This window comes from Dendrobates tinctorius, unplaced genomic scaffold (assembly GCF_039654945.1).
Source record: "Dendrobates tinctorius isolate UK_male_01 unplaced genomic scaffold, ASM3965494v1 ptg000134l, whole genome shotgun sequence".
In the NCBI taxonomy this organism is placed as follows: domain Eukaryota; kingdom Metazoa; phylum Chordata; class Amphibia; order Anura; family Dendrobatidae; genus Dendrobates; species Dendrobates tinctorius.
In genome coordinates, this window is record NW_027361802.1 from 14,727,900 (window position 1) to 14,755,098 (window position 27,199).

The 27,199-nt window shown below is 41.1% G+C and overlaps 1 protein-coding gene across 1 annotated transcript in view; it reads left to right on the forward strand.

The window, feature by feature from the left end:
* LOC141048334 (transmembrane channel-like protein 2-B) overlaps nucleotides 1-21,500 on the forward strand; it is a 198,415-nt gene extending 176,915 nt beyond the window's left edge. Inside the window, exons 19-21 of the mRNA XM_073543816.1 lie at nucleotides 13,070-13,148; nucleotides 20,052-20,175; nucleotides 21,304-21,500. Of these exons, the coding sequence (XP_073399917.1) occupies nucleotides 13,070-13,148; nucleotides 20,052-20,175; nucleotides 21,304-21,500 (400 nt within the window). The remainder of the gene's footprint in view (nucleotides 1-13,069; nucleotides 13,149-20,051; nucleotides 20,176-21,303) is intronic.
* Nucleotides 21,501-27,199: the final 5,699 nt, after the last annotated feature.

Genomic DNA, 27,199 nt, shown 5'->3' on the forward strand with positions numbered 1-27,199 from the left:
TCTGACTCCAAACTCCACTATGGTGAAGACCAAAGAGCTGTCAAAGGACACCAGAAACAAAATTGTAGCCCTGCACCAGGCTGGGAAGACTGAATCTGCAATAGCCAACCAGCTTGGAGTGAAGAAATCAACTGTGGGAGCAATAATTAGAAAATGGAAGACATACAAGACCACTGATAATCTCCCTCGATCTGGTGCTCCACGCAAAATCCCACCCCGTGGGGTCAGAATGATCACAAGAACGGTGAGCAAAAATCCCAGAACCACACGGGGCGACCTAGTGAATGAACTGCAGAGAGCTGGGACCAATGTAACAAGGCCTACCATAAATAACACACTACGCCACCATGGACTCAGATCCTGCAGTGCCAGACGTGTCCCACTGCTTAAGCCTGTACATGTCCGGGCCCGTCTGAAGTTTGCTAGAGAGCATTTGGATGATCCAGAGGAGTTTTGGGAGAATGTCCTATGGTCTGATGAAACCAAACTGGAACTGTTTGGTAGAAACACAACTTGTCGTGTTTGGAGGAAAAAGAATACTGAGTTGCATCCATCAAACACCATACCTACTGTAAAGCATGGTGGTGGAAACATCATGCTTTGGGGCTGTTTCTCTGCAAAGGGGCCAGGACGACTGATCCGGGTACATGAAAGAATGAATGGGGCCATGTATCGTGAGATTTTGAGTGCAAACCTCCTTCCATCAGCAAGGGCATTGAAGATGAAACGTGGCTGGGTCTTTCAACATGACAATGATCCAAAGCACACCGCCAGGGCAACGAAGGAGTGGCTTCGTAAGAAGCATTTCAAGGTCCTGGAGTGGCCTAGCCAGTCTCCAGATCTCAACCCTATAGAAAACCTTTGGAGGGAGTTGAAAGTCCGTGTTGCCAAGCGAAAAGCCAAAAACATCACTGCTCTAGAGGAGATCTGCATGGAGGAATGGGCCAACATACCAACAACAGTGTGTGGCAACCTTGTGAAGACTTACAGAAAACGTTTGACCTCTGTCATTGCCAACAAAGGATATATCACAAAGTATTGAGATGAAATTTTGTTTCTGACCAAATACTTATTTTCCACCATAATATGCAAATAAAATGAAAAAAAAACAGACAATGTGATTTTCTGGATTTTTTTTTCTCAGTTTGTCTCCCATAGTTGAGGTCTACCTATGATGTAAATTACAGACGCCTCTCATCTTTTTAAGTGGTGGAACTTGCACTATTGCTGACTGACTAAATACTTTCTTTCCCCACTGTATGTACCAAACACCTACTGCTCGGGCACAGACACAGAACACAGACTTCACCAGGAAGTCCATGTTACTGTTCAGGTTCGACTGCCCGAACACCGGGTGTTTGACACGCTGCCATGTGCATGACAGCGTGGCAAACACCACTTCTGATCGGCAGTGAAATCATCCTCGCTGGTCAGATAGCCGCGGTTCCCACATTGTCAAAAGACTGCGTGTATGTTCAGTTGTGATCGGAGGTATAAAGTTTACCTCAGGTCAATGGTGTCAGCAAATGGGACTACAGCTCCCATCATCCGACACCTGCTGCTGCTAATAACAGCATGATCATGAGCCACTGATGGGTGTATTCATTAGCCGGCTCCTGCGCTGTAAATTAATAATTAAAAAAAAACCGGTGTGGATTCCCCTGTATTTTTGATGACCAGCCAGGAAAAACACAGAGCTGGGGGCTGCAACCCTCAGCTGTCAGCTTCAACAAGGATTTTTATCAAGTTGTAGTTTTAAATTATTTAAATAAATTAAAAAAACTGCATGGGGTCCTCCCAATTTTTTACAACCAGCCTTGATAAAGCAGATAACAGGGGACTGGTATTCTCAGGCTGGTAAGGGGCCATGGATATTGCCCCCCACAGCTTAAAAATAGCAGCCCACAGCTTCCCAGAAAAGGCACATCTATTAGATGCACCAATTCTGGTGCTTTGCCCGGCTCTTTCCACTTGCCTTATAGCGGTGGCAAGTGGGGTTAATATTTGTGGAGTTGATGTCACATTTGTACTGTCCTGTGACATCAAGCCCACGACTTAGTAATGGAGAGGCGTCTGTGAGACACCTATACATTACTAATCCTATAGTTATATGGTAAATAAAGACACAGCCAGAGTAAAGTATTTTATTTGAAATAAAACAAAGCACACTTTTACTTTTTTATTTAAAAATAACAAACACAGTTATACTCACCAATCGCCTATTCCAACGAAGCCCTCTTCTTCTGTAAGAAATCAAAAATAAAAAACAACAATATCCCTCACCTAGCCATTGTTCTGTCCCACGCCGTAACTCATGTTTTTTGGTGAAAAACAGTTTTCAACCTGGACGGTGCAAAAATGCAATTGTCCAGGCTGAGAACCACTGGTGACTGAACTGCTGCGATTGCAGCCTCAGTGACCAATGGTGATGTCATCAAGGTTGCCTCCGGTCACTAAGGCTTCATTCCCAGTGGTGCAGAACTACTGTGACCTCAATGAGGTTCCTGCTAGCACCATAAGTTCACAGCAGTTGAGCCCAGCTGAAAATGCAGCCTCAGTGACTGGAGGTAACCTCGATGATGTAACCGGAAGCACTGCAGCCTTGCAACACTGGAGTCCTGGGTTCAAATCCCACCAAGGGTAATATCTGCAAGTAGTTTGTACATTCTTCCTGTGTTTGCATGGGTTTCCTCTGGGTACTCCGGTTTCCTCCCACATTCCAAAGAAATACTGATAGGGCTCACAATCTAAATTTCCTATCGGAGACAGCGATGATAATGTGTCCCATTTGTCCAATGTGTCCAAACTGCGGATAAAATATAAAGATTATTATTATGGGTAAAACCACATTCTCCTGAGCCCTCTTTTTCTGAAAAACTACCCCTCTGCTGGGGGGATATCCAGGGGTGAACCAATGCTTGATGAGTTAGAGGAACCCATGCAGTTAGGAGGTGCTTCTGCGTTGCATGTCTTCCCTGACATCCGCAAGAAATAGGGTGTGTGTTTATTTTGTTTGAAGAAGGAACATTTTATTGGAGCCTGTCCTTTAATTCCTAAACAAAAAGAGACTCGATTAAGCCCTGGGAGTCTGGAGTTTGCCAATCAAGGGGTATGTTCGTCTTCAATCTATTATTCTCGGTTTGTCCTAACAGAACAGGTGGTGCTAGAGAGCAGGACTGAGAGAATTTCTGTTTGTAGACAGTGGAGCTGGAGTCAGCATGGTTAATGCTGAGCTTACTAGAACTCATGGGCTTGCGTGTCCTACCTTAGCTATGCCCATTCCTAATTACAACATCAACTCAGCACCACTTGCACAGAGAGCTTTGATGCAGATTGTACATAACATAAAAATGAAGGTGGGGTATATTTATTATGAGGTAATTCCTGGAGGGTCTCACCACTCCAATTGTACTGGGTTTGTCCTGGTTGGTGAAAAGTAATCCGATTGAGGATTGGCAATCCAGAGAAATTGTGGAATGAGGAGATTACTACCATGATAACTGCCTAACATTTCCCTTTCTTCAGCATCTACGGGGGACCTTAACTGTGTTTTTGTCTGGTTTTGAGGATGTATTTTCTGAGAAAGGGTGTCAGGATTTTCCCTTCCATTGTGCATATGACTGTCCTATTAACCTGACTCCCGGAGCTAAATTACCCAAGTCCAGACTGTATAATCTGTCTGGTCCTGAGAGACAAGCCATGAAAGATTTTATTGCTGAGTCTTGAAAAGGGACTTATCAGACCTTCATCGTCACCCTTCCCAGCAGGGTTCATTTTCATGAAAAAGAAAGATGCCAGTCTCCATCCCTGTTTGGATTTTCGGAAATTGAATCTAATTACTATCCGAGATCCATATCCTCTTCCTCTGATTCCAGATTTATTCAACCAGGTTGTGGAATCTAAGGTTTTTTCCAATTTGGATTTAACAGTGCCTATAACCTGGTTAGAGTCAGGGAAGGGAATGAATGGAAAACAATACCCCTGAAGGACATAACGAAAGTCTGGTTATGCCTTTTGGTCTGACCAATGCACCAGAAGTGTTCCAGCATTTCATAAATGATATTTTCTATCATTTGCTGGGCAAGTTTGTGATAGTCTATCTGGATAACATTTTGATTTATTCACCTGATTTGGAGACACATCAGGGGCATGTGAGACAAATGCTTCAGATATTAAGGATAGCAAGCTTTATGCCAAACTAGAGAAATGTGTTTTCGATGTCCAGGAGGTGCAGTTTTTGGGGTGCCTGTTGTCATTTTTGAGTTTTCAGATGAATCCGGAGGTTCGTGCTGTATTTGATTGGGACCGTGCCGAGAATCTGAGAGCAGAATTTTTGTGGGTTTTACTCATTTTTAGTGAAGTTTATTCAAAATTATTTGGTAATGGTGAAACCCCTTACTGACATGACAAGGAAGGAGTTCGGATTTTTCTAAATGATCGGATGCTGCTCATCAGAATTTTTCCTCCTTAATTAAAGAGTTGTTTTGACACTGCACCTATTCTCAGTCAACCTGATGTTTCTTAACCTTTTGTCGAAGAAGTGGATGCATCGGAAATGAGGGTTGGGGATGTGTTGTCTCAGGGTCCGTCCCCAGGTAAATGTACTGTGTGCACCTTCTTTTCCCCCCAAATTATCCTCGGCTGAGAGAAATTACAACGTGGGTAATTCGGAGCTTTTGGCAATTAAATTGGCATTCGAGGAATGATGACAATGGTTGAAGGGGGCAGTCCATTCAATTACTGTTATCACAGACCAAAAGAACCTGTCCTATCTTCAATCGGCTAAAAGTCTCAACCCTAGAAAAGCGAGGTGGTCACTGTTCTTTATAGATTCAATTTTCTGGTCACTTTCCATTCTGGAGTTAAAAACACCAAGTCGGATGTTTTGTTCCAGAGCTTCCCTGGTGGTGGTGACCATGAGCACCCTGAACCAATTTTGCAGAAGGGGGTAGTCATCTTGGCCTTATACGTTGATCTGGAGGGTGAGGTATTGGAGGCTCAGGGTGACGCCCCCGTCCTCCTTCCCTTCAGGGAGGTTATATGTACCATCTAATTTGTGCCATAAAGTAATTAAGGAACATCACAACTCTGTACTTGCTGGTCATCCAGGTGGTAAGGCAACCGCGGACCTCCTTTCTCGTCGTTTTTGGTGGCTGTGGTTGCATCGGAATGTGGTTGAAAATGTGTCTGCTTGCAATGTTTGCATGCGTTCTAGAGTATTGCATACCTGTCAGTCTAGATCTCCTCTTCCACTGCCCATTCCTAGCAGACTATGGATACACTTGTCCATGGATGTTGCTACTGACCTACCGGTATCAGCAAGTAAGACTGTGGTTCTGGTGGTTGTGGAAAGGTTCAGTAAAATGTTGCATTTCATCGCTTTAGTGGCACTTCCGAATGCCAGGATTCTGGCTCAGGTTTTTGTTAATGAGATTGGGAAGCTTTACAGGGCTCCCTTCCATATGGTGCCAGATCTAAGTCCTGGAAAGTTTTCTGTACTTGACTGGGTCTGAAGCTGTCCTTTTCCTCTGCTTTCCATCCTCAGTCAAATGGATAGACTAAGCGCACTAATCAAAATTTGGAGACTTACCTCAGGTGTTTTGTCTTGGAAAATATGGAGGATTTGGCATCTTACTTACTGTTGACCGAGTTTGCTATTAATAATCATAGCCAAGAATCTAATGGCAGGTCACCATTCTTTGGTGCATACAGTTTCCATCTACAGTTTGGTACTTTTAGTAGGGAAGGGGTTTCAGGAGTTCCTGAGGAGGAACGTTTTGCTTCATCGCTCTCTTCAATGTGGTGGGGGGGTTCAGAGTAATTTGAAGATCATGGGAGACAGGTACAAATGTATGGCTGACAGGAAACGATCGCCAGGTCTTGACCTAAGCGTGAATGACTTTGTGCAGTTGTCTACCAGGAATATCAAGTTGAAGATCCCTTCCTGAAAACTGGGACCTAGGTTTATTGGCCTCTATAAAATATCTGTCGTCATTAACCTTGTAGCTTTTCGTCTTGAGTTACCCCAGGCTTTTAAAATTCACAATGTGTTCCACAGTTCTGTGCTCAAGAAGTATGTTTAACCTCTTGAGTCTTCTCCCCTGCCGCCACCCCCAAGGATTGTTGATTCTCTTCTTCAGCGTTGTTCCCTGCAGTACTTGGTGCACTGGAAGGGTTATGGTACAGAGGAGAGGATGTGGGTTTCAGCATCAGAGGTGAATGCCTCTATACTGGTTTGATCATTCCATACCTTTTATCCTGAGAAACTGGGTCTGGTCATGGGTGTGTCAGATGTGACTGACCGTCATCCTGGATCCAGCCATAGAAGGTCATTGCGATTAGCTATACAAGCAACTTCTTGATTGTTACATCTCTGTTATGGAGTGATATCCATCTCCCTCTAGGACCCAACAGTTACCTCCACCTCCTGCTGCTAATTAGCACGCCTTTGCTGAAGGTTTAATTACATTCAGTGTCTTCAGCAGGGAGCTGGTGTTTGCTCAATTTCCCTCTGTCTTGTTGGAAGTACTAGCAGTCAGCTAGTATTTTCTTAGAGTACTCTTGGAGGATTGCTGGCGTGATATCTCGGTGGTCTTGTAGTGGGGGCTGACTAACGCACACTTCGTTCCTTCCCTATCCAGGGCCTGTCGCTAGGGTCAGGCAGTGATTAGGTTCCTGCTCAACGATAGATGCGAAGCCTATTTAGGGATGTCTAGGGCAGACAGTTTGTTGTTAGATCTGCCTAGGTGTCTCCACTCCCCCTTTCTTTAGTGTTTAGGCTTTGCCCTCCCTCTCCCTATTGTTATGCATCTTACTTCTCCCTCCTTCAGCATGACAACCCCTCAAGGAATCAGGGATCCCTGAAGAAGGAAACCGTCATTTCCGAAAGGCGTCGGAAGGTTTTTGGTCCTTATTACACTCCATTGCTATCACAGCCTTGCGGTGTTACGTGCCGATCTACATCATGCAGGTCCTGTACCTACATCCAGTACAACGAGACAGTACAGCACGACCGACTCACTGCGGACTAAAGGAAAAAAGATACACCGCGGACCGCTGGAAGGAGACACACAGGAGCAGCTGTCACCGGCCGGGACAGCACTTGCATCTATCATTTTTTGTCAGAAACTGCCGTTTTATCTTATCTGCAGGATTTCCTACTTAACCCACAAGGATCTCCCCATACCGCGTAACAGGTACTGTTTTTCTGGGAAGTTTCCACAGACTGTTTTCAGCATACTTGACTTTATTTTACTGAGAGCTGGGCAAAACTGATTATCAGACACTATATATTAGCGCTGTATTGAACCGAAGTTCTCACACCACTAACCATTAACTCTTAATTATCTACTTGGAACATTAGTAGACTACTAATATTGTGTTAACCAATTTATACTGACATCGTAACGTATTTACTAACCATTTTTAACCAATAGATGGGGTTCACTGATAATTATTTATATCTGTTTCTTTCTAGAACTAAAATTTGAATACTATTTCTATTGTTCCATTTTCTATTATCCCATTTTAAACAAGAAGTTTTGAGTGCAAACTACCTTTAATATTTTTTATTAGATTATCACTGACAATTGGGTGGCTATTGTCTTTCGTTTTGCTGCTGAAACTCTTGTGCACTCTAGCGCCACTGCATACATTTTATTTTGGATCACATTCTTGTGTTATTCGTGAAGCATTTACGTCGGGTTATCCATGTATATCCCACAAAAATGCAATTGGGACAAAACCCCCAATGGAACCACTCACAATGAGGCAGATGGAGAAACTTCATACTCCATTTGGTGTCTGTTCTGGTGGTATCTGTGGTCGTCCACATTTGTGCATTAAAAAAACCCCTAAAATAATGGGACACCGTGCCGGAACATAGGCCAGTCCAAAATGTGTCCATCTGTCTCATAAGTGAGTGGTTTTGTCTGGTGTTTTGACTGATTCACTGTTTTGATGACTTTACATGGAAACCCCGATGAAAGCACTCAGCAAAGCGCATAGGATGCATGTGAGCTGAGCCTTATTCCGATTTTTGGGAGGTACAATGAACAAATAGCAGTACAAGCATAATTCTTATTTTTATTTATGCACGGTTCACCATGTGGTATATATAATAAGGCGGATTTATTCTTCGGGTCGGTGCGATTACAGCGATACCAGATTTGTATCTTTTTTTCAGATTTTGCTGCAATCACTCAGTAAAAATGCTTTTTTTTTATAAAAAGTAGCTTTTTTTATTGACATATTCTGAGAGCTGTAACTTTTTATTTTCTGTCAAACAGAGCTGTATGAGGGCTTGTTTTTTGCAGGAATAGTTGTAGATTTTTTGCTGCTATTTTGGGGTATCTTTTGATTGCTTTTTATTCAGATTTTTCAGACACAGAATGAACAAAAACCAGTGATTCAGTTATTGTTTTTACTTTTTTTGCACTGTTTGCCAGCGGTAAAAGTGATAAGACCCATTTGTTTGTTGGGTCGGTGTGATTACAGGGATACCAGATTTATCATTTTTTTTTATGCTTTGGTATTTTTGCACAATAAAAACAATATATTACAAAAATGAATTTGTTTTTGCATCGTCATGTTCTGAAAGCTATAACTTTTTTATTTTTTTGATGAGTAAGCCATATTAGGGCTTTTTTTGCAGGGCGGCTTGGCGTTTTCATTTGTGCCATTTTTTTACATATGACCTTTTGATCGTTTTTTATTCACTTTTTTGTGAGTCACTATGATGAAAAAGCAACATTTTTTGCATGTTTTTTATTTTTTTTATGGCGTTCGCCAAACAGAAAAAGTAACAAGCTAGTTTTATAGAGTGGGTCATTCCAAACACGGCAATAACAATTATGTGTACTTTTTTTGTTTATTTTTGTTGTATCACAAATGCTGTGTTTTGACCTCAGGGTACCATGGTAACTATCAGGACCCATGATTCTCATCGCAGGGGTCCAATGGTTACTAAGGGGTTCAAAAACTTAAATTCCACTGTCGCGAATGACAGCAGTATTCAAGAGGTCAAGTGGCCGCAATCGGTCATAAAACCAGCTGGGTCCGATACTGCATGTACAGCCGAGACCCACAGGAATCGATGCCAGGCAGCGCAATTCCCTTATTCTATATTGCCGTTGTAAAAAGGCAATAAGGGAATAAGGCCCCTTAACGTCTGCCATTTTAATGCGTATTGGCGGTCGTTAAGGGGTTAACCCCTTTCTGAAGTGAACCGCAATAATACATCACTGTACCCTGGTACTTATTCACGTGGGACAGATTACTACATCCACGCGCTCGTTCACATGCACAGGCTGTGCGCGCGTTTGATCGCCGAGAGGTGTTAGCTGATTCTGACAGCTGACACCTGGCACTAAATGCCAGGAGTGATCCCACACTGCTACTGGTATTTTAACCCCTAAATGCAGTGATCACAGCATCTTGGGAGCCAGCAGAGGGATGACAGCCCCTCTGCCCTTGGATCAGAGACCCCGTGGTGTCAGGCGGGGTCCTAGTCATTACCATGGTGACCCAGTATTCACCAGAGCTAGGAAAGTTGCTTGATCATGCGCACTGCATGATCAGCAACTTTGTGCAGAGCTGAAAGTTTGCTGCATCCCCATGCTATACAAGCGATCAGTCTGCAAAAAATCATAGTCCCATAGTGGGACAAGGTAAAAAAAGTAAAAAAAAGGTAAACATTTTTTGTTTTAATTAATTGTAAAAATATATGTAAAAAATAATAATAATAATAATAATAATAATAATAATAATAATAAAAAAGACTAAAGATATTATACCCATAATTGAATATTTGCATGAAAAAATATATATAAACAATAAAAGTACACATATTTGGTTTTGCCATGTCTGGAACGACCCGTCCTATAAAACTGTCCCACTAGTTAACCCTTTTAATGAACACCATAAAAAATAAATAAAAAACAAGGCAAAAAACAATGCTTTATCATCATACCGTAAACAAAAAGTGGAATAAAACGTGATCAAAAAGACAATGATAAATAAACATGATATCGCTGAAAACATCATCTTGTCGCGCAAAAAACAATCTGCCATAAATCTTCATCAGTGGAAAAATAAAAAAGTTATAGCTCTCAGAATAAAGTGATGCAAAAATAATTTTTTCTAAAATCGTTTTTATTGTGTAAAAGCGCCAAAACATAAAAAAATATAAATGAGGTATCACTGTAATAGTACTGATCCGAAGAATAAAACTGCATTATCAATTTTACCACACACGGGATGACATTACCCCCAAAAAAATAAATTCCTGAACTGCTGGTCTTTGTTAATTCTGCCTCCCAAAAATCAGAATAGAAAGCGATGAAAAAATGTAATGGGTCTGAAAATGGTGCCAATAAAAACATCTGCTCATTCCGCAAAAAACAAGCCCTCACATGACTCTGTGGGCCAAAATATGGAAAAATTATAGCTCTCAAAATATGGTGATGCAAAAGACTATTTTTTTTTAATAAAAAGCATCTTTTAGTGTGTGACAGCAGCCAAAAAGAAAAGTCTAATATAAATCTGATACTCTATAATTGCACCGACCCAAAGAACAAAGTAGCCTAATCACTTATACTGCTTGAGGAATAGCATTAAAAATAAATAAAACCAATTCTTCACCTGCTGTTGATTTTTTCATTCTGCCTCCCAAAGATCACAGTAAGGCTCAGTGCTTACATTGTGGTTTCCGTGTAAATCTCTGAAATACATGATTCAGACAGAACCCTCAATGGAAGAGTATAGAGGGCATAGAGTAAAAAAGGCTGTAATTTAAAAAATGGGGGTCACTTGAGGGGGTATTCTGCTCTTCTAGCAATTAGGGGCTCCAGGAGGCAAATAACACTCCGTCCCTCTGTATGGCTAAGCAGTGCTGCACAGCCGCACATGGAGAATTGCCACATTCAGTAGAAATTGTGGGACAAATTATCGTGCCATTTTTACCCACTTCTTGTGTGAAAATGTAAAATCTGGAGCTAAAACCAAATTTTGGTGGTAAAAATGTTGTTATTTTTTCTTCACTGTCCTATGGTATATAATTCTGTGACACACCCATGGTGTCAATATGATCAATGCACTCTTAGAAGAATTCATTTAGAGGTTTAGTTTGTAAAATAAGGTCACTTATGGGGGGTTCTGCTGTTCTGGCACCTCATGGGCTCTCCCAGTGGGTCATGGCACTTGCAAACTGTAACAGTAAAATCTAGCGCTCCTTGCCTTCTGAGCTTTGCACTGTGCCTGAAAAATATTTCCTGATTATATGTAGGGTATTGACACACTCAGGAAACAATGGGCCTCAGTTTGTTGTAAAAAAAATTCCTATTAAAACAACATTTTAGTGTTATTCTTTCTTCACTGCTCAACGGTATAAAATTATGTGAGGCACATGTGGTGTCAACATGATCACTGCATCCCTAGATGAATTAGTTGGGGAGTGTACTTTTTAAAAAGAGTTCACTTATAGGGGGTTTCTGTTGTTCTGGCACCTCAGGGGCTCTGCCAATGTGACATGGCACCCTCTTCCCTTCGGAGCTTAGCACTGTGCCTCAAAAGTAGTATTCACCCATATATGGGGTGTCAGTGTACTCAGGAGAAATTGCACAGCAAATTGTAAGGTGCAATTATTTCTATTACCTTTATGAAAATGCAAAATTTGGGGCCAAAATAACATTTTTGTGGGGAAAATGTTTTTTTATTTAAACGGCTCAACGTTATAAACTTCTGTGAAGCACCTGGGGGCTTCAAGGTGCTCACCACACATCTAAATACATTCCTTGTGGGGTCTAGCTTCCAAAATGGCATCACTTGTGAGGGTTTCCACTGTTTAGGAACATCAGGGACTCTCAAAATGGGACATGACTTCAGCTAATGATTCCAGGAAATTTTACATGCAAAAAGTCAAATGACGCTCCTTCCCTTCCAAACTCTGCCGTGCATCCAAACAATAGTTTTCTCCCTCATATTGGGTATTGGCATACTCTGGAGATATTGCACAACAAATTGTATGGTGCATTTTCTCCTGCTACCCTTATGAAATTGCAACATTTTGGGCTAAAAACATATTTGTGGGGAAAATGTGATTTTTTTTTTATTTTTAGCAACTGAGGGTTCAATGTGCTCTCCTAGTTCAGTAACCTGAGGGGTATAGTTTGCAAAATTGTGTCACTTGTGGGGAATTTTCATTGTTTAGGCACCTCAGAGGCTCTCCAAATGCGACATGGCATCCACCAATTGTTTCAGCAAATTTTGCATTCAAAAAGTCAAATGGCGCTCCTTCCCTTCCGAGCTCTGCCGTGTACCCAAACAGAGGTTTTCTCCCTCATATGGGATATCGTCATGCTGAGGAGAAATTACACAACAGATTCTGGGGTCCAATTTTTCCTTTCACTCTTGTCAAAATAAAAAAATTTGGATCTGAAATAAATTTTTTGTGAAAAAAAATTAAATGTTCATTTTTTTTTTCCACATTTGAAGCACCTGAATCGTTAATAAACTTCTTGAATGTGTTTTGAGCACCTTAATTGGTGCAGCTTTCAGAATGGAGTCATTTTGGGTATTTTCTATCATATAGACCCCTCAAAGTCACTTCAAATGTGATGTGGTTCCTAAAAATATGGTTTTGTAATTTTTGTTGGAAAAATGAATGAACACTGGTCAACTTTTAAACCTTATAACTTCCTAATGAAAAAAATTTAGTTCCAAAATTGTGCTGATGTGAAGTAGACATGTGGAAAATATAATTTAATAACTATTTTATGTGACATATATCTGGGGTTTAATGGCATGAAAATTCAAAGTTTGAAAATTTTCTAGATTTTCATCAAATTTCTGTTTTTTTCGCAAATAAACGCAAGTCTTATCGGACAACTTTTACTATTCCCATGAAGTACGTCACCAGTTCTGCATGGGTAGCTTCTGCACTACTCGACCTAGCATTCCCACACATTGGAGAGCCATTTATTTGAATTTTCATTTTGGGGGTAAGAGAAGCCAGTGTATGTGATGTATTTTTTCATACTAATAATTACTAATATTAACTCTCCTCTTGCAGACTAGCTATATACTATCTTAATGCAATATCAAAGGCATACAAGAACGCTAATATAGAATTCAAGAAGAAAATGCAGAGGGTATGTATACTATTTAATATATATATATATATATATATATATTTATATTGTGGTATGGTGACTGGTCATGTGGTTAATGGGCGATATGTATCACAGAGGTGGGTGGCCCTGTGATGGAAGCCTGAGCTTCTTTTCTCAGCAGATCTACTGCTGAGGATTTACTATACATTGGGAAGGCTTCCAGGTGTCTCGAAGAGATGGATGGGTCCAGTCACCTATATACCTCAACACCCAAGATGGAGCCTGTGTGTTTGTGCATGGGTGGAAGAGCAGGCTAGTCTGAGCCAGAGTGAGGAGGCCTTTGATATACCTCTGGAGAAGACGCCTCTGAGGATGAGAGGTATCCAGGAACCTGTGCGGTCATCACGGACAGTTTATGGACACTAATCCATGTTAGGCACATCAGGTTCAGCGAGGACCGTGGGTTCTAGGAAGCAGAAAGGTGGCCAGACGGTGCATGGGGTGCTGCATGTTACCAAGTACCTGAGATTTGGTTTATGCTGTGTATTAATAAATCAAATGGACTTGTTTTTAACCTTGAGGGTCCCAACATATTCCTCGAAGACCGGCCAAGTGAGTATTCTCCACCCACAGATATTGAAGACATGTTACTCTGTTCCTATATAAACTGCGCAAAAAAATAAAGGGAACACTATTCCATTTGCAACAGACTGTTTGTGTTCCCTTTATTTCTTTGAGCAGTATATATATATATATATATACACACAGTATATTGCTGGGCTTCATAGGACACTGGTAAGTATGCAATAGACTGCAAAAGACTGAAAACCCTAGTATTACTTTTTATTGTATTTGCAATCAAGCAGGTTCAGCCCCCCCAAGGAGAGTATTAAAAAAATGTAAAGAGCATCATATTGTTTTCAAATATAACCTGTCCCCCAGCAAATATAAACATTTAAACCACCCATATTTCCCATCATACAAATAGCAAAATCTTAAAAAAAATTAAAATATCGATATCGCAGCATGTGTAATTGTCAAAACCAATGAAATCTAAAAATATTTATTTCATATGGTGAATGGCAGAAAGAGTAAAAAAAATCAATATGGCTGAACCAGATTTTTTTTGTTATATCATCTATACAAAATATAATAAAAACGCATGAAAAAGTTGTACGGTTTTTGCTTTGTGAAAAGTAAGCCCTCAATACAACTGCATTGCCTAAAAAAAACTTATGGCTCTCATTTTTCTTTAAGTTTTTGGTTTTCTTTTTATTTAGTAAATACACTATATAAATTGGAAATCATCATAATCATACTGACTTGTGGAAAATAATTAAAAAAGTAAATAAAAGGAAAGCCCATGACAGAACTGATGTTTTTTTTTTTTCATTTCCACTCCACTTTGGATTTTTTCCATTTTTCAACACAATATATGGTAAAATGAATGGTGTCATTTAAAACTACAGCTCATCCTGTAGAAAAAAAAAACAAAAAAAAACATATGACTATGTTGACGTTAAAATAAAAAAAATAAAAAAGTTATTACTCTTGGGCTAGTTCCCACAATGAGTTTTTGGTGAGTTTTTTACATTGCACCATTTCTGCACCTATTATATAAATCAGGTGACTTGCATTTTTTCATTTCTTTTTTTGTGTGCGCTTAGGTGTGAATCACATGCACTTTTGATATGTTTCAGCAATGGAAACACTCTAAAACGCATGTGTGTTTATTACCTGCGGATTTTCCACAGCACAGAAAACTCAGAGTACTCACGAGAAATTGACATGTTGCGGATTTGAAACATGCACTGCAAGCCAGTTTACACTGAGCAAAAAAAAATGGCACAGTGCGCATGAGATTCCTATAAATCCCATCCACTTTGCTAAAACTGTAAGTTGTTGTGTTTTTGTTGTAGCAGAATTATGCAGCATAAAAAATGTACCAATAACTCATCGTGGGAACATAACCTAAGGGCTCGCTCACCATAGTATATATCGAACGTTTACTGAATTTTTTATTGAATAGCACTCGGACCAATGTTATTTAATAGGGGCACTTCTGATTACCAATTTCTTTCACTAACCAAATCTGATTGTGAACAAAATGGCAGCATTCTGCGATTTCATGCCGAAATCAGAAGCCATTCACCCATTAAAGTCTATGCATGTGTGGAAAACATCGGATTGCGCTCGGATGACATCCACGTGCAGTCCAATTTCCTCATCCTCACACAATGGAGAAGATGGGAGAAATTTTATTCTCCCTCTTCTATGCACCTGTGATATGATTCTCCAATCCGAGAAAATCCGATCACAGTAGGTTGAAATTCTATCAAACTCAAACTTCTGATCACCTAGAACTTAATGGGCTAATTACTGAGCACTCATTTATTCTTCTTTAGGCTTTGTGCCCACGATGAGTTTTTGGTGAATATTATCGCTGCATCAAAAACGCTGTAGGTAGAGTCGCCGACTTAGGCCGGGATCACACACAGCGAGATACGGCCGAGTCTCGCAGGTTAAAACCAAGCTCTGGCGCCGACACTCCGGAGCAGAGCGTGCAGCCGCACAGCAATACATGGAGCTGCACGCTCCGCTCCGGAGTGCCGGTGCCAGAGCTTGGTTTTAACCTGCGAGACTCGGCCATATCTCGCTGTAGTTTGACTCCGGCCTTATGGTAAAGTCGGGATTCGCCGACCGAAACCCGACCACAGTGTGAAGTCGGCCATGCGGTCGGCAAAACGAGCGCCAAAATCGGATTTCCCAGAATGCTTGCACTTGACTTTTTTCAGCCATTGAGCAAGGACGTACACTGTGGGCAATGAGATGACGTGCAGCATCCAGGGAGAGAGAAAGAGAGAGAGTTTTCGCGCACTTTAAAAAAGCGGCCCGGCATGTAGGTGTGTTTACTGTCCTCCACTCGCTGCTGACTTTGCTTCCCCATTGACTTGCATTGGGTTTTGTGTTTCAGTCGGATCCCCGACTTTTCACGATAGTCGGCCAATTTTGTTCGACTCGACTTTTGAGAACGTCGGGTTTCATGAAACCTGACTCGACCCTAAAAAAGGCAAAGTCGCTCATCTCTAGCTGTAGGCTATGTGCACATGTGTTTTTGTCACTCTTTTTTCTTCACAGGTTTCTCACTAAATCTGAAGCAGGACCCTCACTCCTTTTTTATATCTGAGTTACGCATATTCTGTAAAGTCCTTATTGTTTGTGAAAGTCCTTTCTAAAATTGTAAATTGCTGCGGAATATGTTGGCACTACAAAAATAAAAATGACTATTGAAGAGTTTCCTGATGCCAGCAAAGTGAAAGAGAATCCCGAAGTCTCATGCACACTTTGCTTATTTTTGACTTCCAGATTTAGATCTTCAGCATGTCATTTCCTTCAGCATTTTTGCTGCACATTTCACCCATACAAATGAATGGGGGAAATCTGCACGAAAAACGCATGTAAAAACATTCCAAAAATGTGTATTTTATGCTGCTTTTCTACTGCCAAGATATGCAGAAATGGTCCAGAAATTTCTGCACCAAATACTTAACGCGTGCACATACTCTTACACTTCCAGCAAAGTGGATGGGATTTATAGAAATCTCATACCCACTGTACTCTGTATTTTTTTTTGGTTTTTTTAATTTTTTTTTTTTTTTTATCAAGTTTAAACTAACCTGCGGTGTGTATTTCAAATCCGCAACATGTCAATTTCTCTCGCGGGTACGCTGAGTTTTACATACAGAACAAGAAAAAAAATGCACATTTGTTTTCAGTGTGTTTCTGCAGTACAAATACGTAAAAGACACATGTAGCCTGCACATTAAGTTTTGTCAAAGTCAAATACCATGAAATATCAAACACAAAGCAGCTTTATGTAAAACATGAATTACCAAAAAGAATAAAAAAGCTCAGCATCAAAAAAGCCATAAAATTGTATGTAAAAAATACACACTCAAAAATATGATTAAAACGGCACAAGCAATCCTGTAGAAATTCTCCAACATCAAAAATGCATAAAAATCTGATTATGGAAAGGTAGCCTAAAAGAAGTGGTCCATGTACAACTTCTTCTTATACCACTCGCTTGGCCCCTACAAAATAATAAAGACTATACTCTCCTTCCATGCTGGTGCCGCTCCCGCTGTGTTGGCACTCACTGTCCCTGGGGCCCTCATGCGGTGCTGTGACACGTGATGCGAGCACCCAATCAGCACTGGCGTCAATGTCCCCACCTTTGTACACATTGGGCATGAAGAGGAAGACAGACTTCCTCTTCATGTTCAATTTGTCTGAAAGCGGAGCCAAACATTTTGATCAAGAAGGGGTTGTCCTAGTAGTGGACAATTCCTTTATGGTTCATTCTTGTAAAAGAATGTATCACCTATTCACAAGATCGATAATAACGTAATGAGACGTTGACTGTTGGCAAGATTGAGGCACTTTTATCCTGGCACTTTTATCCTTCATTTGAATGGATCATACAGTGGGTATGGAAAGTATTCAGACCCCTTTACATTTTTCACTCTTTGTTTCATTGCAGCCATTTGGTAAAATCCAAAAAGTTCATTTTTTTCTCATTCATGTACACTCTGCACCCTATCTTGACTGCAGAAAAACAGAAATGTAGGCATTTTTGCAAATTTATTAAAAAAGAAAAACAGAAATATCACATGGTCATAAGTATTCAGACCCTTTGCTCAGACACTCATATTTAAGTCACATGCTGTCCATTTTCTTGTGATTGTCCTTGAGATGTTCTATTTTTTCATTGGAGTACAGCTGTGTTTAATTAATTTGATAGGACTTGATTTGGCAAGGTGCACACACCTCCGATATAAGACCTCACCGCTCACAGTGCATGTTAGACCAAATGAGAATAATGAGGTTAAAGGATCTGGCCAAGGAGCTTAGAGACAGAATTGTGGCAAGCCTCACATCTGGCCAAGGTTACAAAAGAATTTCTGCAGTACTCAAGGTTCCTAAAAGCACAGTGACCTCCATAATCCTTAAATGGAAGAAGTTTGGGACCACCAGAAGTCTTCGTAGACCTGGTCGTCCAGCCAAACAGAGCAATCATGGGAGAAGAGCCTTGGTGAAAGAGGTAAAGAAGAACCCCAAGATCACTGTAGCTGAGATCCACAGATGCAGTAGGGAGATGGGATACAATTCCACAAAGTCAACTATCACTGCAGTCCTCCACCAGTCGGGCCTTTATGGTAGAGTGGCCCAATGGAAGCCTCTCCTCAGTGCAAGACATATGAAAGCCTGCATAGAGATATAATAAAACTCTGGTCTGATGAGATGAAGATAGAATTATCACCAAAAAGTTCTATCTGGTATGTGTGGAGAAAACCAGGCACTGGTCATCAACGGCCGAATACAATCCTAACAGTGAAACATGGTGGTGGCAGCATCATGCTATGGGGGTGTTTTTCAGCTGCAGGGACAGGACAACTGGTTCCAATTGAGGGAAACATGAATGCAGCCTAATACAGAGATATCATGGATGAAACCTCTTCCAGAGTGCTCTGGATCTCACACTTGGCCGAAGGTTCACCTTCCAACAAGACAATGACCCTAAGCACATAGCTAAAATAACAAGGAGTGGCTTCAGAACAACTCTGTGACCATTCTTGACTGGCCCAGCCAGACCCCTGACCTAAACCCAATTGAGCATCTATGGAGAGACCTGAAAATGACTGTCCACCATCCGTCCTGATTGAACTGGAGGGGATCTGAAAGGAAGAATGGCAGAGGATCCCCAATCCAGGTGTGAAAAACTTGATGGATCATTCCCAAGAAGGGTCATGGCTGTACTAGCTCAAAAGAGTGCTTCTACTCAATACTGAGCAAAGGGTCTGAATACTTATGACCATGTGATGTTTCAGTTTTTCTTTTTTAATAAATGTGCAGAAATTTCTACATTTCTGTCTTTTTTTCAGTCAAGATGGGGTGCAGAGTGTACATTAATGAGAAAAAAATGAACTTTTTTGAAATTACCAAATGGCTGCAATGAAACAGAGAAAAATTTAAAGGGGTCTGAATACTTTCCGAACCCACTGTACATCGAGCATGCATACTGCCACACCACACATTCTCTATGTGACTGCCGGCAATAGCAGAGAACTGTATTTGGCTATCCTCGGCAGTCACAAAGAGAATAGATAGGTAATATGCACTTTCAACCACAACTCCATTTAATCAGAGGACAAAACTTTTCTGGTGATCGTTCCAAGTCTCAATGATCAGACCCATGAAGATCAATAAGTTATCCATCTATCCATCAAAAACTGTGTGCAAATTTACCTAGAAGACTTGATGCTGTTGTGGAGGCAAAAATAAATGAAAGGGCAAAAATTGCCATTTCTATTGGTCACCATATTTCCTAAAAAAAAGTGCAATTTCAATCATCTCATGGGACAAAACCACAACCTCACACAGTTCTGGTAAAAAAAAAAGTTACTGGTCTCAGAAAATGACGACACAACAATATATATTTTTTTACAATTACAGAAATTTTTTTCACCATATCATACGGACCTAAAGAATCATGCTGCCAGGTCATTTTTATCACACAATTAATGCCATAACAGAAAAAATCCAAAAAACAATAGCAAAATTACCTTTTTTTAATGTCATTGCAGTTGAAATTTTTCCTGTGTTCTATAGTAAAATAAACGGCATCATTCATAACTATAACTTGCCTCACAAAACATAGTTAAACAAATGCAATATTTATGGCTCTAGGAACACAAAAAGAAAAAGGCACAAAAACAAAAAATTATTTGGTTCTTAAGAATAGTACATGCTTTTTTGTTAAAAATGGCAATTTTATAGTTAACAGTTACAAAGCCATCATTCTACTTTTTGGGGTCTTTTGATGATTAACATTAAAAATCTTAACTTTAGTTTTGCTTTTTTTTAATGATAAAAATAAAGAAACGGGAGGATGAAAAAAATAAACGAAACAACACTGAGTCAACAAATGAATTAATGAAAGACTTGGAAGAGCTATTGCCTCCTAGTGTGAGATATGGAATTAATAAGGAAATTGAACAAAAAGGTAAGATTCTTAAAATATTAAACTTAGGTCAGTTTTCTACATAAGTGAGGCCATACTAGGCCGGAGGCCGGCATGACAGGGTAGAGAGGGAAGTAGATACGGGGGTGGTTGGTGAATGGAAGAGAGAATAAGGGGTTAATTTTCTGTGCTGGCATGGATGGGCTGGGCTAAGACATGGGAGGGTCACATGGTGTGTGGGGGGTCACGGGCTGTTAGTATAAAAAGGGGAAGTCATTTTACAGGGACAACCATTTTGGGTACACATTAGCAGCAATAGGAATCTCCCACCCACCCTCCCCTTTGTTTTGATCCAATATATGATTGCAAGTAGGTGTATTTAAACCATTTCACTGTTGGTAAGTTCATGTCGCGGCAGTCGGGCGCGGGGGTGGTCCTCGAAGTTGGTGAGGCTGGATGCTCTGGGGGGGGATCGGAATGGGGTCCTGGACTCCCTCCAGAGTGGGCTTAAGTGGACGACCTTTTTGGGTATCCCGAGGATGGGAAAAAGGATGTGGGAGAGGCTAATGGTTCTGGACAGGCGGGTTGTTTTGGTGCCTCTGAGCTGGTGCTTTACGGCTGGAGGTAAAGAACTCGACCAGGGGCCAGATGGGATGGTTAACATCTTGGAATTTTTGGTTTCGGGCTTCGAGGACCGCCCCTCTGGGTTGTGATTTACTGTAATGTTTGCTTATGTTAAATAAATGGCTGCTGTGGCCAAATTATCCAACATCCTTGGCTCGGGTCTTTATTTATTATAAGGGGGGTAATGAGATGGAGTTGAGCTAGGGGGCTGGGGTTGCGGGTATAAGTATAAGATCTACGAGGAATCTCGTATACCCCTTTGTCAGGTGTATTAGGGTCCAAGTACAGAAAATGATATGCGGAATTAGTCGTAGGTCTCCTGATCTGAACTCCATTAGATACAAAGGAGATAATATAATGGTGTTTTCATGATGGGTGTTTTTTTGAGGGAGTATTTCTATGATTATTGGTCTATTTCTGAGTATTGATGAGGTCTATTTCTGAGTATTGATGAGAGCAAAGGCAGTTAGAAGTGTAGTATTTGTAAAATGTTTAAGAGTTCGGAACTCTTTTATGGTAAATGTCTTCCATTTTTTTTTCCACCAGATGAAACGTCTCGAAAACCTAATGCAAATAATGAAACTAAACTTGGCAATCCAACTTTACCTCTGAAAAATGGCCCACGGCTGACGGTTACAAAACCACCTATTCAATCACAGCTGACAATAACCACTAATACTCAAAAGCTTCAACTTAATACAATAAAACCAAAATCAGGAATAGGTAGAGGACAAACCTCTTGAAATATTTGGTCAAGTATTTCATATTATATTATTTTGTATTGATTCCTGGTAACATTAATAAATAAAAGTGATATTCAGATTTACTAAAACAAAATTTGTGAATTTTTTCATGATTTTCTTGAGTAACAAGATTATGATAGAAATCAAACACAATCTAAAGATAAGCTGATATTATGAAGTTAGTTGCAACTACACCAGCTCTAGATAGAAGCCTGTCCTGTTGAATTCCACTTGCATGTAACCTAGGCAGACCTCCACAATTGCACATACAATGTATCTAATGCACACGGCTAATGCAGTCTACTACATGCCTTTCTGGGATCCAACAAATATATGTTATGGAAAAAACACACAAAAATTGAGCTTAGTTAAAGTTGGTATACATGCAGCATATAAACGAATGTTCACTTTGGCCATAAAACATTGAAAAAACCTCTACAAGAAGCAAAATAAACAAAAACCCTGCTAAAACTAAATAAGTAAAAAGCACAAGTGCGTTTAAATAACACAGGGTTCTTAGTAATATGATTTTTGATTAAAAAAAAAGCATGAAAGCCATCTCACCGTCGCCAAGGTGACATAAGCATATGTTATGGGCCTTAAAGGGAATATGTCAGCAGGATCAAACCTCATAAGCCGTCTATATGGACATGCAAATTACAGGAAACTGAGTAAAATTATACCCTAATTTCAGTGATCTGATATCTTATTCCAGGGAAATCCATGTTTTTCTTAATATGTAAATGAGCTGTTAAAGAGGTGGTCCACTACATTTTATAATGCTCCCATCGATTTAAACATTGTAAATAAGTCTTTTTGTAAATACATACTGCTGCTATATGTGCTTCTGAGTGGTGCTATCGCTGTCCGCTCAGTCTGCATTATGTGCCCCCAGCAGCAGCCGCCGCTGACATCCGCTTATGTCACGTCAAGTTACGGAATCTGTTCATTCAGATAGGCATGACCCAGTCGCAGGCACCCCCCTAATTGATTGGGCTGGGGGTGGAGTTTCACCTAACCTCACACTCCAGTATGCAGCCCGCTTTCCCTCTCTCCTCTGCTTTCATTGGCCGCAAGCGCATGCTGGATACTGGGCTGTGACGTGCAGTGAAACTGATTCCACAGCCTAGTCAGTCAAGGGTGGGTGCCTGTGACTAGGTCACACCTGGCTGAATGAAGGGATTCCAGAATTTGATGTTGCATAAGCAGATGTCACCAGCGGCTGATGCCGGGCTCACATGATGCGGACTGAGTGGTCAGTGATAGCGCCGCTCAGAGGCACATATGGCAGCAGTATGTATTTACAAAAAGATTTATTTACAAGGTTTAAATCGAAGGGAGCATTCCAAAATGTAGTGGACAACCTCTTTAAGATCTATGGGCTGGACACTGATCTGCATGGGAATCTGCCTACTTTGATTACTTTTATATTAAAGGCTGTTTTACCGATGTGTTATGTAATGACTTATCACTTTTCTCCTGATCTCACTGAATAGCTAAGTATGATTATAAGGGCTCGTTCACACAAACAAATAACATGGTAAAGTACTATGTGAAGTTTTATTACAGAGTACTTATCCCAGTGTTATTCTATGGGGCAGCTCCGATCTGCGATCCCAGCATGCTGCAAGTGCATCAAAGAATAGGATTGCACACACCCATATAGATCTATGAGGTTGTGTGAAACATCGGACTTGAATATTATCTAAGGGCAGTGTGATTACCGCTGATGCCAGCAATGAAGGAGATGGAGAAATTACTTTCTCTGTCTCCTTTGCACCTGTGCTGCCATTCTCTCATGTGAGAGAATCAGAACACAGTGCACTGACACTCCACCTCTGACAGATTCTCTCGCACAAGAGAACATACACTCATGTGACCCCAGCTCAACTGACAATATAGCAATAAATACGTCTCCAGCTTGCATCTGACAGGCAGCCAGTGCTGTAATAGTGATGCAATGTAGCAGAGATCTAAGAACTGGCAGGACATGTGTTTGTAAGGAGACTCCCCCATCATTTAAAATAAGCTCTGGACACAGATTCTCATGCCGATTTATGTGCTATGAAGTAAAAGCCTTCTATGGATTCATCTTATTCCTCCAATATGTCCCAAAACAATGTTAGACACTTCTATATTCAATAAACACCATAATCTGTTACAGCAATAAGGATTTTGCTGTCAGATATGAAGAGATTCTAACCAAAGATTAAAACATGAAATGTTATCTAATATATAAAGCTCAAAGCATGTATGTATGTATGCATTTATGTGTGTATGTATGTGTGTATGTCCGGGATAGGCATCCGCACCGTCGCAGCTACAGCAACAAAATTTGGCACAGTCACACGTCTGGACCCCGAGAGCGTCCTAAGCTGTGTTAAGGCGAAATTTTAACCCCGCGCGTTCCAATTCACCAAACAATTTTGCCCCTGTCTACATACTGGGGAAAAAGTGTGTGCGCGTCAAGCCCGCCCTTCATTATGATGTCATAATGCTCCTATTTGCATACTGGGGAAACAGTGTGTGTGTATCAAGCCCCGCCCCTCATTATGATGTCACAATGGTTGCCATGGCGACGCTGATGTCATCATAGGTTGCAAGCCCCGCCGCTCATTATGATGTCATAATGGTTGACTATGGGATGGAGGATGTGTGATGGGTACATGGGCACTGGACTATGGGATGGAGGATATGTATGACGGGTATATGGGCACGGGACTATGGGAAGGAGGATATGCATGATGGGTATATGGGCATGGGACTATGAGATGAAGGATGTGTGATGGGTATATGGGCACTCGACTATGGGATGGCGAATATGTATGATGGGTATATGGGCATGGGACCATGGGATGGAGGATATGTATGATGGGTATATGGGCATGGGACTATGGGATTTAGGATATGTATGATGGGTATATGGGCACGGACCTATGGGATGGAGGATGTGTGATAGGTGTATGGGCACGGGACTATGGGATAGCGGATATGTATATGGGCATGGGACTATGGGATGAGGATGTGATGGGTATATGGGCACTGGACTATGGGATGGAGGATATGTATGATGGGTATATGGGCACGGGACTATGGGATGGCGGATATGTATGATGATTATATGGGCACGGGACTATGGGATGGAGGATATGTATGATAGGTATATGGGCATGGGACTATGAGATGAAGGACGTGTGATGGGTACATGGGCACTCGACTCTGGGATGGCGGATATGTATGATGGGTATATCGGTACGGGACTATGGGATGGAGGATATGTATGATGGGTATATGGGCATGGGACTATGGGATGGAGGATATGTATGATGGGTATATGGGCACGGGCCTATGGGATGGAGGATGTGTGATGGGTATATGGGCACGGGAATATGGGATGGAGGACCCTTGGATTCGCGGTGGATACTGCGTCCACTTGTTATATAGAACCACGCAGGTGCCTCCTTGCAGTATTGGTGTCTCCCTTAAAGCCCAGTCACTAAGAGCTCACAGTACAACTTATTGTACATTGATGAAGGTCCTAGACCGAAACGTCTGTATGTATGTACTGCAATTCATTAAAACCACCTTTCTGCATCAGAATCTTTTTGGTGTGTGCCAAGTCTATATAAATTGTGCCAAATTTTGTGGCTGTAGCTGCGACGGTGTGGATGCCTATCCCGGACATACACACATACACACACACACACATACATACATACATACACACTTTGAGCTTTATATCTAATATATAAAGCTCAAAGTGTGTATGTATGTATGTGTGTATGTATGTGTGTATGTCCGGGATAGGCATCCGCACCGTCGCAGCTACAGCCGCAAAATTTGGCACAGTCACACGTCTGGACCCGAGAAGAGCGTCCTAAGCTGTGTTGTGAGGCGAAATTTTAACCCCGCGCGTTAAAAAAAATTTCCACATTGATTTGAATAAATGACAATGAACACATACTAGAGGCAGCTTTCTACCTTTTGGTAAGATCTTCATCATCAAGATCAAATGTAGAATGAATGGGAAGCTTTAAGCCCCTTTGAATGATACTTTGATCTGCATAATTCTCCATGGGGGTTTTAATCCACTATAATTTTATTTTTTATGAACTAAGTATAAACTTTATACTTCAAATTTCTCTATTAAACACCTTTGTTATTGTTTAAAAACAAGGAAGAACCTTGCCTAACCCCAATGGACGTTTTCATGACCAGATAGCTATGAGCGCCACCCAGAGGTCAGTGCTCATAGCAAGTGAGCATATCAGCTATATAGAGCAGGGCTGAAGCCCTGCTCTATGTAGCACTAGCGATCAGATGATCACAGCTTGTAGTCTCCCATGGGGACTATTGAAGCAAGTAAAAAGTAAAAAAGTTTTTAAAAATATAAAAAAAATCTAAAAGTTCAAATCACCCCCCTTTCGCCCATTCAAAATAAAACAATAAAAAAATCAAATAGACACATATTTGGTATTACCGCATTTAGAATCACCCGATCTATCAATGTATAAAAATAATTAATCTAGGACAATTAATATGGCAATTCCACATCCTCATAGTCCAATAATGCAGTAAGGGGTTCTTCAGGAGCCAAATTGATGATATATACACTCACTGGCCACTTTATTAGGTACACCATGCTAGTAACGGGTTGGACCCCCTTTTGCCTTCAGAACTGCCTCAATTCTTCGTGGCAGAGATTCAACAAGGTGCTGGAAGCATTCCTCAGAGATTTTGGACCATATTGACATGATGGCATCACATGGTTGGCGCAGATTTGTCGGCTGCACATCCCTGATGCGAATCTCCCGTTCCACCACATCCCAAAGATGCTCTATTGGATTGAGATCTGGTGACTGAGGAGGCCATTTGAGTACAGTGAACTCATTGTCATGTTCAAGAAACCAATCTGAGATGATTCGAGCTTTATGACATGGCGCATTATCCTGCTGAAAGTAGCCATCAGATGTTGGGTACATTGTGGTCATAAAGGGATGGACATGGTCAGCAACAATACTCAGGTAGGCTGTGGCGTTGCAACGATGCTCAATTGGTACCAAGGGGCCCAAAGAGTGCCAAGAAAAAATTCCCCACACCATGACACCACCACCACCAGCCTGAACCGTTGATACAAGGCTGGATGGATCCATGCTTTCATGTTGTTTACGCCAAATTCTGACCCTACCATCCGAATGTCGCAGCAGAAATCGAGACTCATCAGACCAGGCAACGTTTTTCCAATCTTCTACTGTCCAATTTCGATGAGCTTGTGCAAATTGTAGCCTCAGTTTCCTGTTCTTAGCTGAGAGGAGTGGTACCCGGTGTGGTCTTCTGCTGCTGTAGCCCATCTGCCTCAAAGTTCGACGCACTGTGCGTTCAGAGATGCTCTTCTGCCTACCTTGGTTGTAACGGGTGGCAATTTGAGTCACTGTTGCCTTTCTATCAGCTCGAACCAGTATGCCCATTCTCCTCTGACCTCTGGCATCAACAAGGCATTTCCGGCCACAGAACTGCCGCTCACTGGATTTTTTTTCTTTTTCGGACCATTCTCTGTAAACCCTAGAGATGGTTGTGCGTGAAAATCCCAGTAGATCAGCAGTTTCTGAAATACTCAGACCAGCCCTTCTGGCACCAACAATCATGCCACGTTCAAAGGCACTCAAATCACCTTTCTTCCCCATACTGATGCTCGGTTT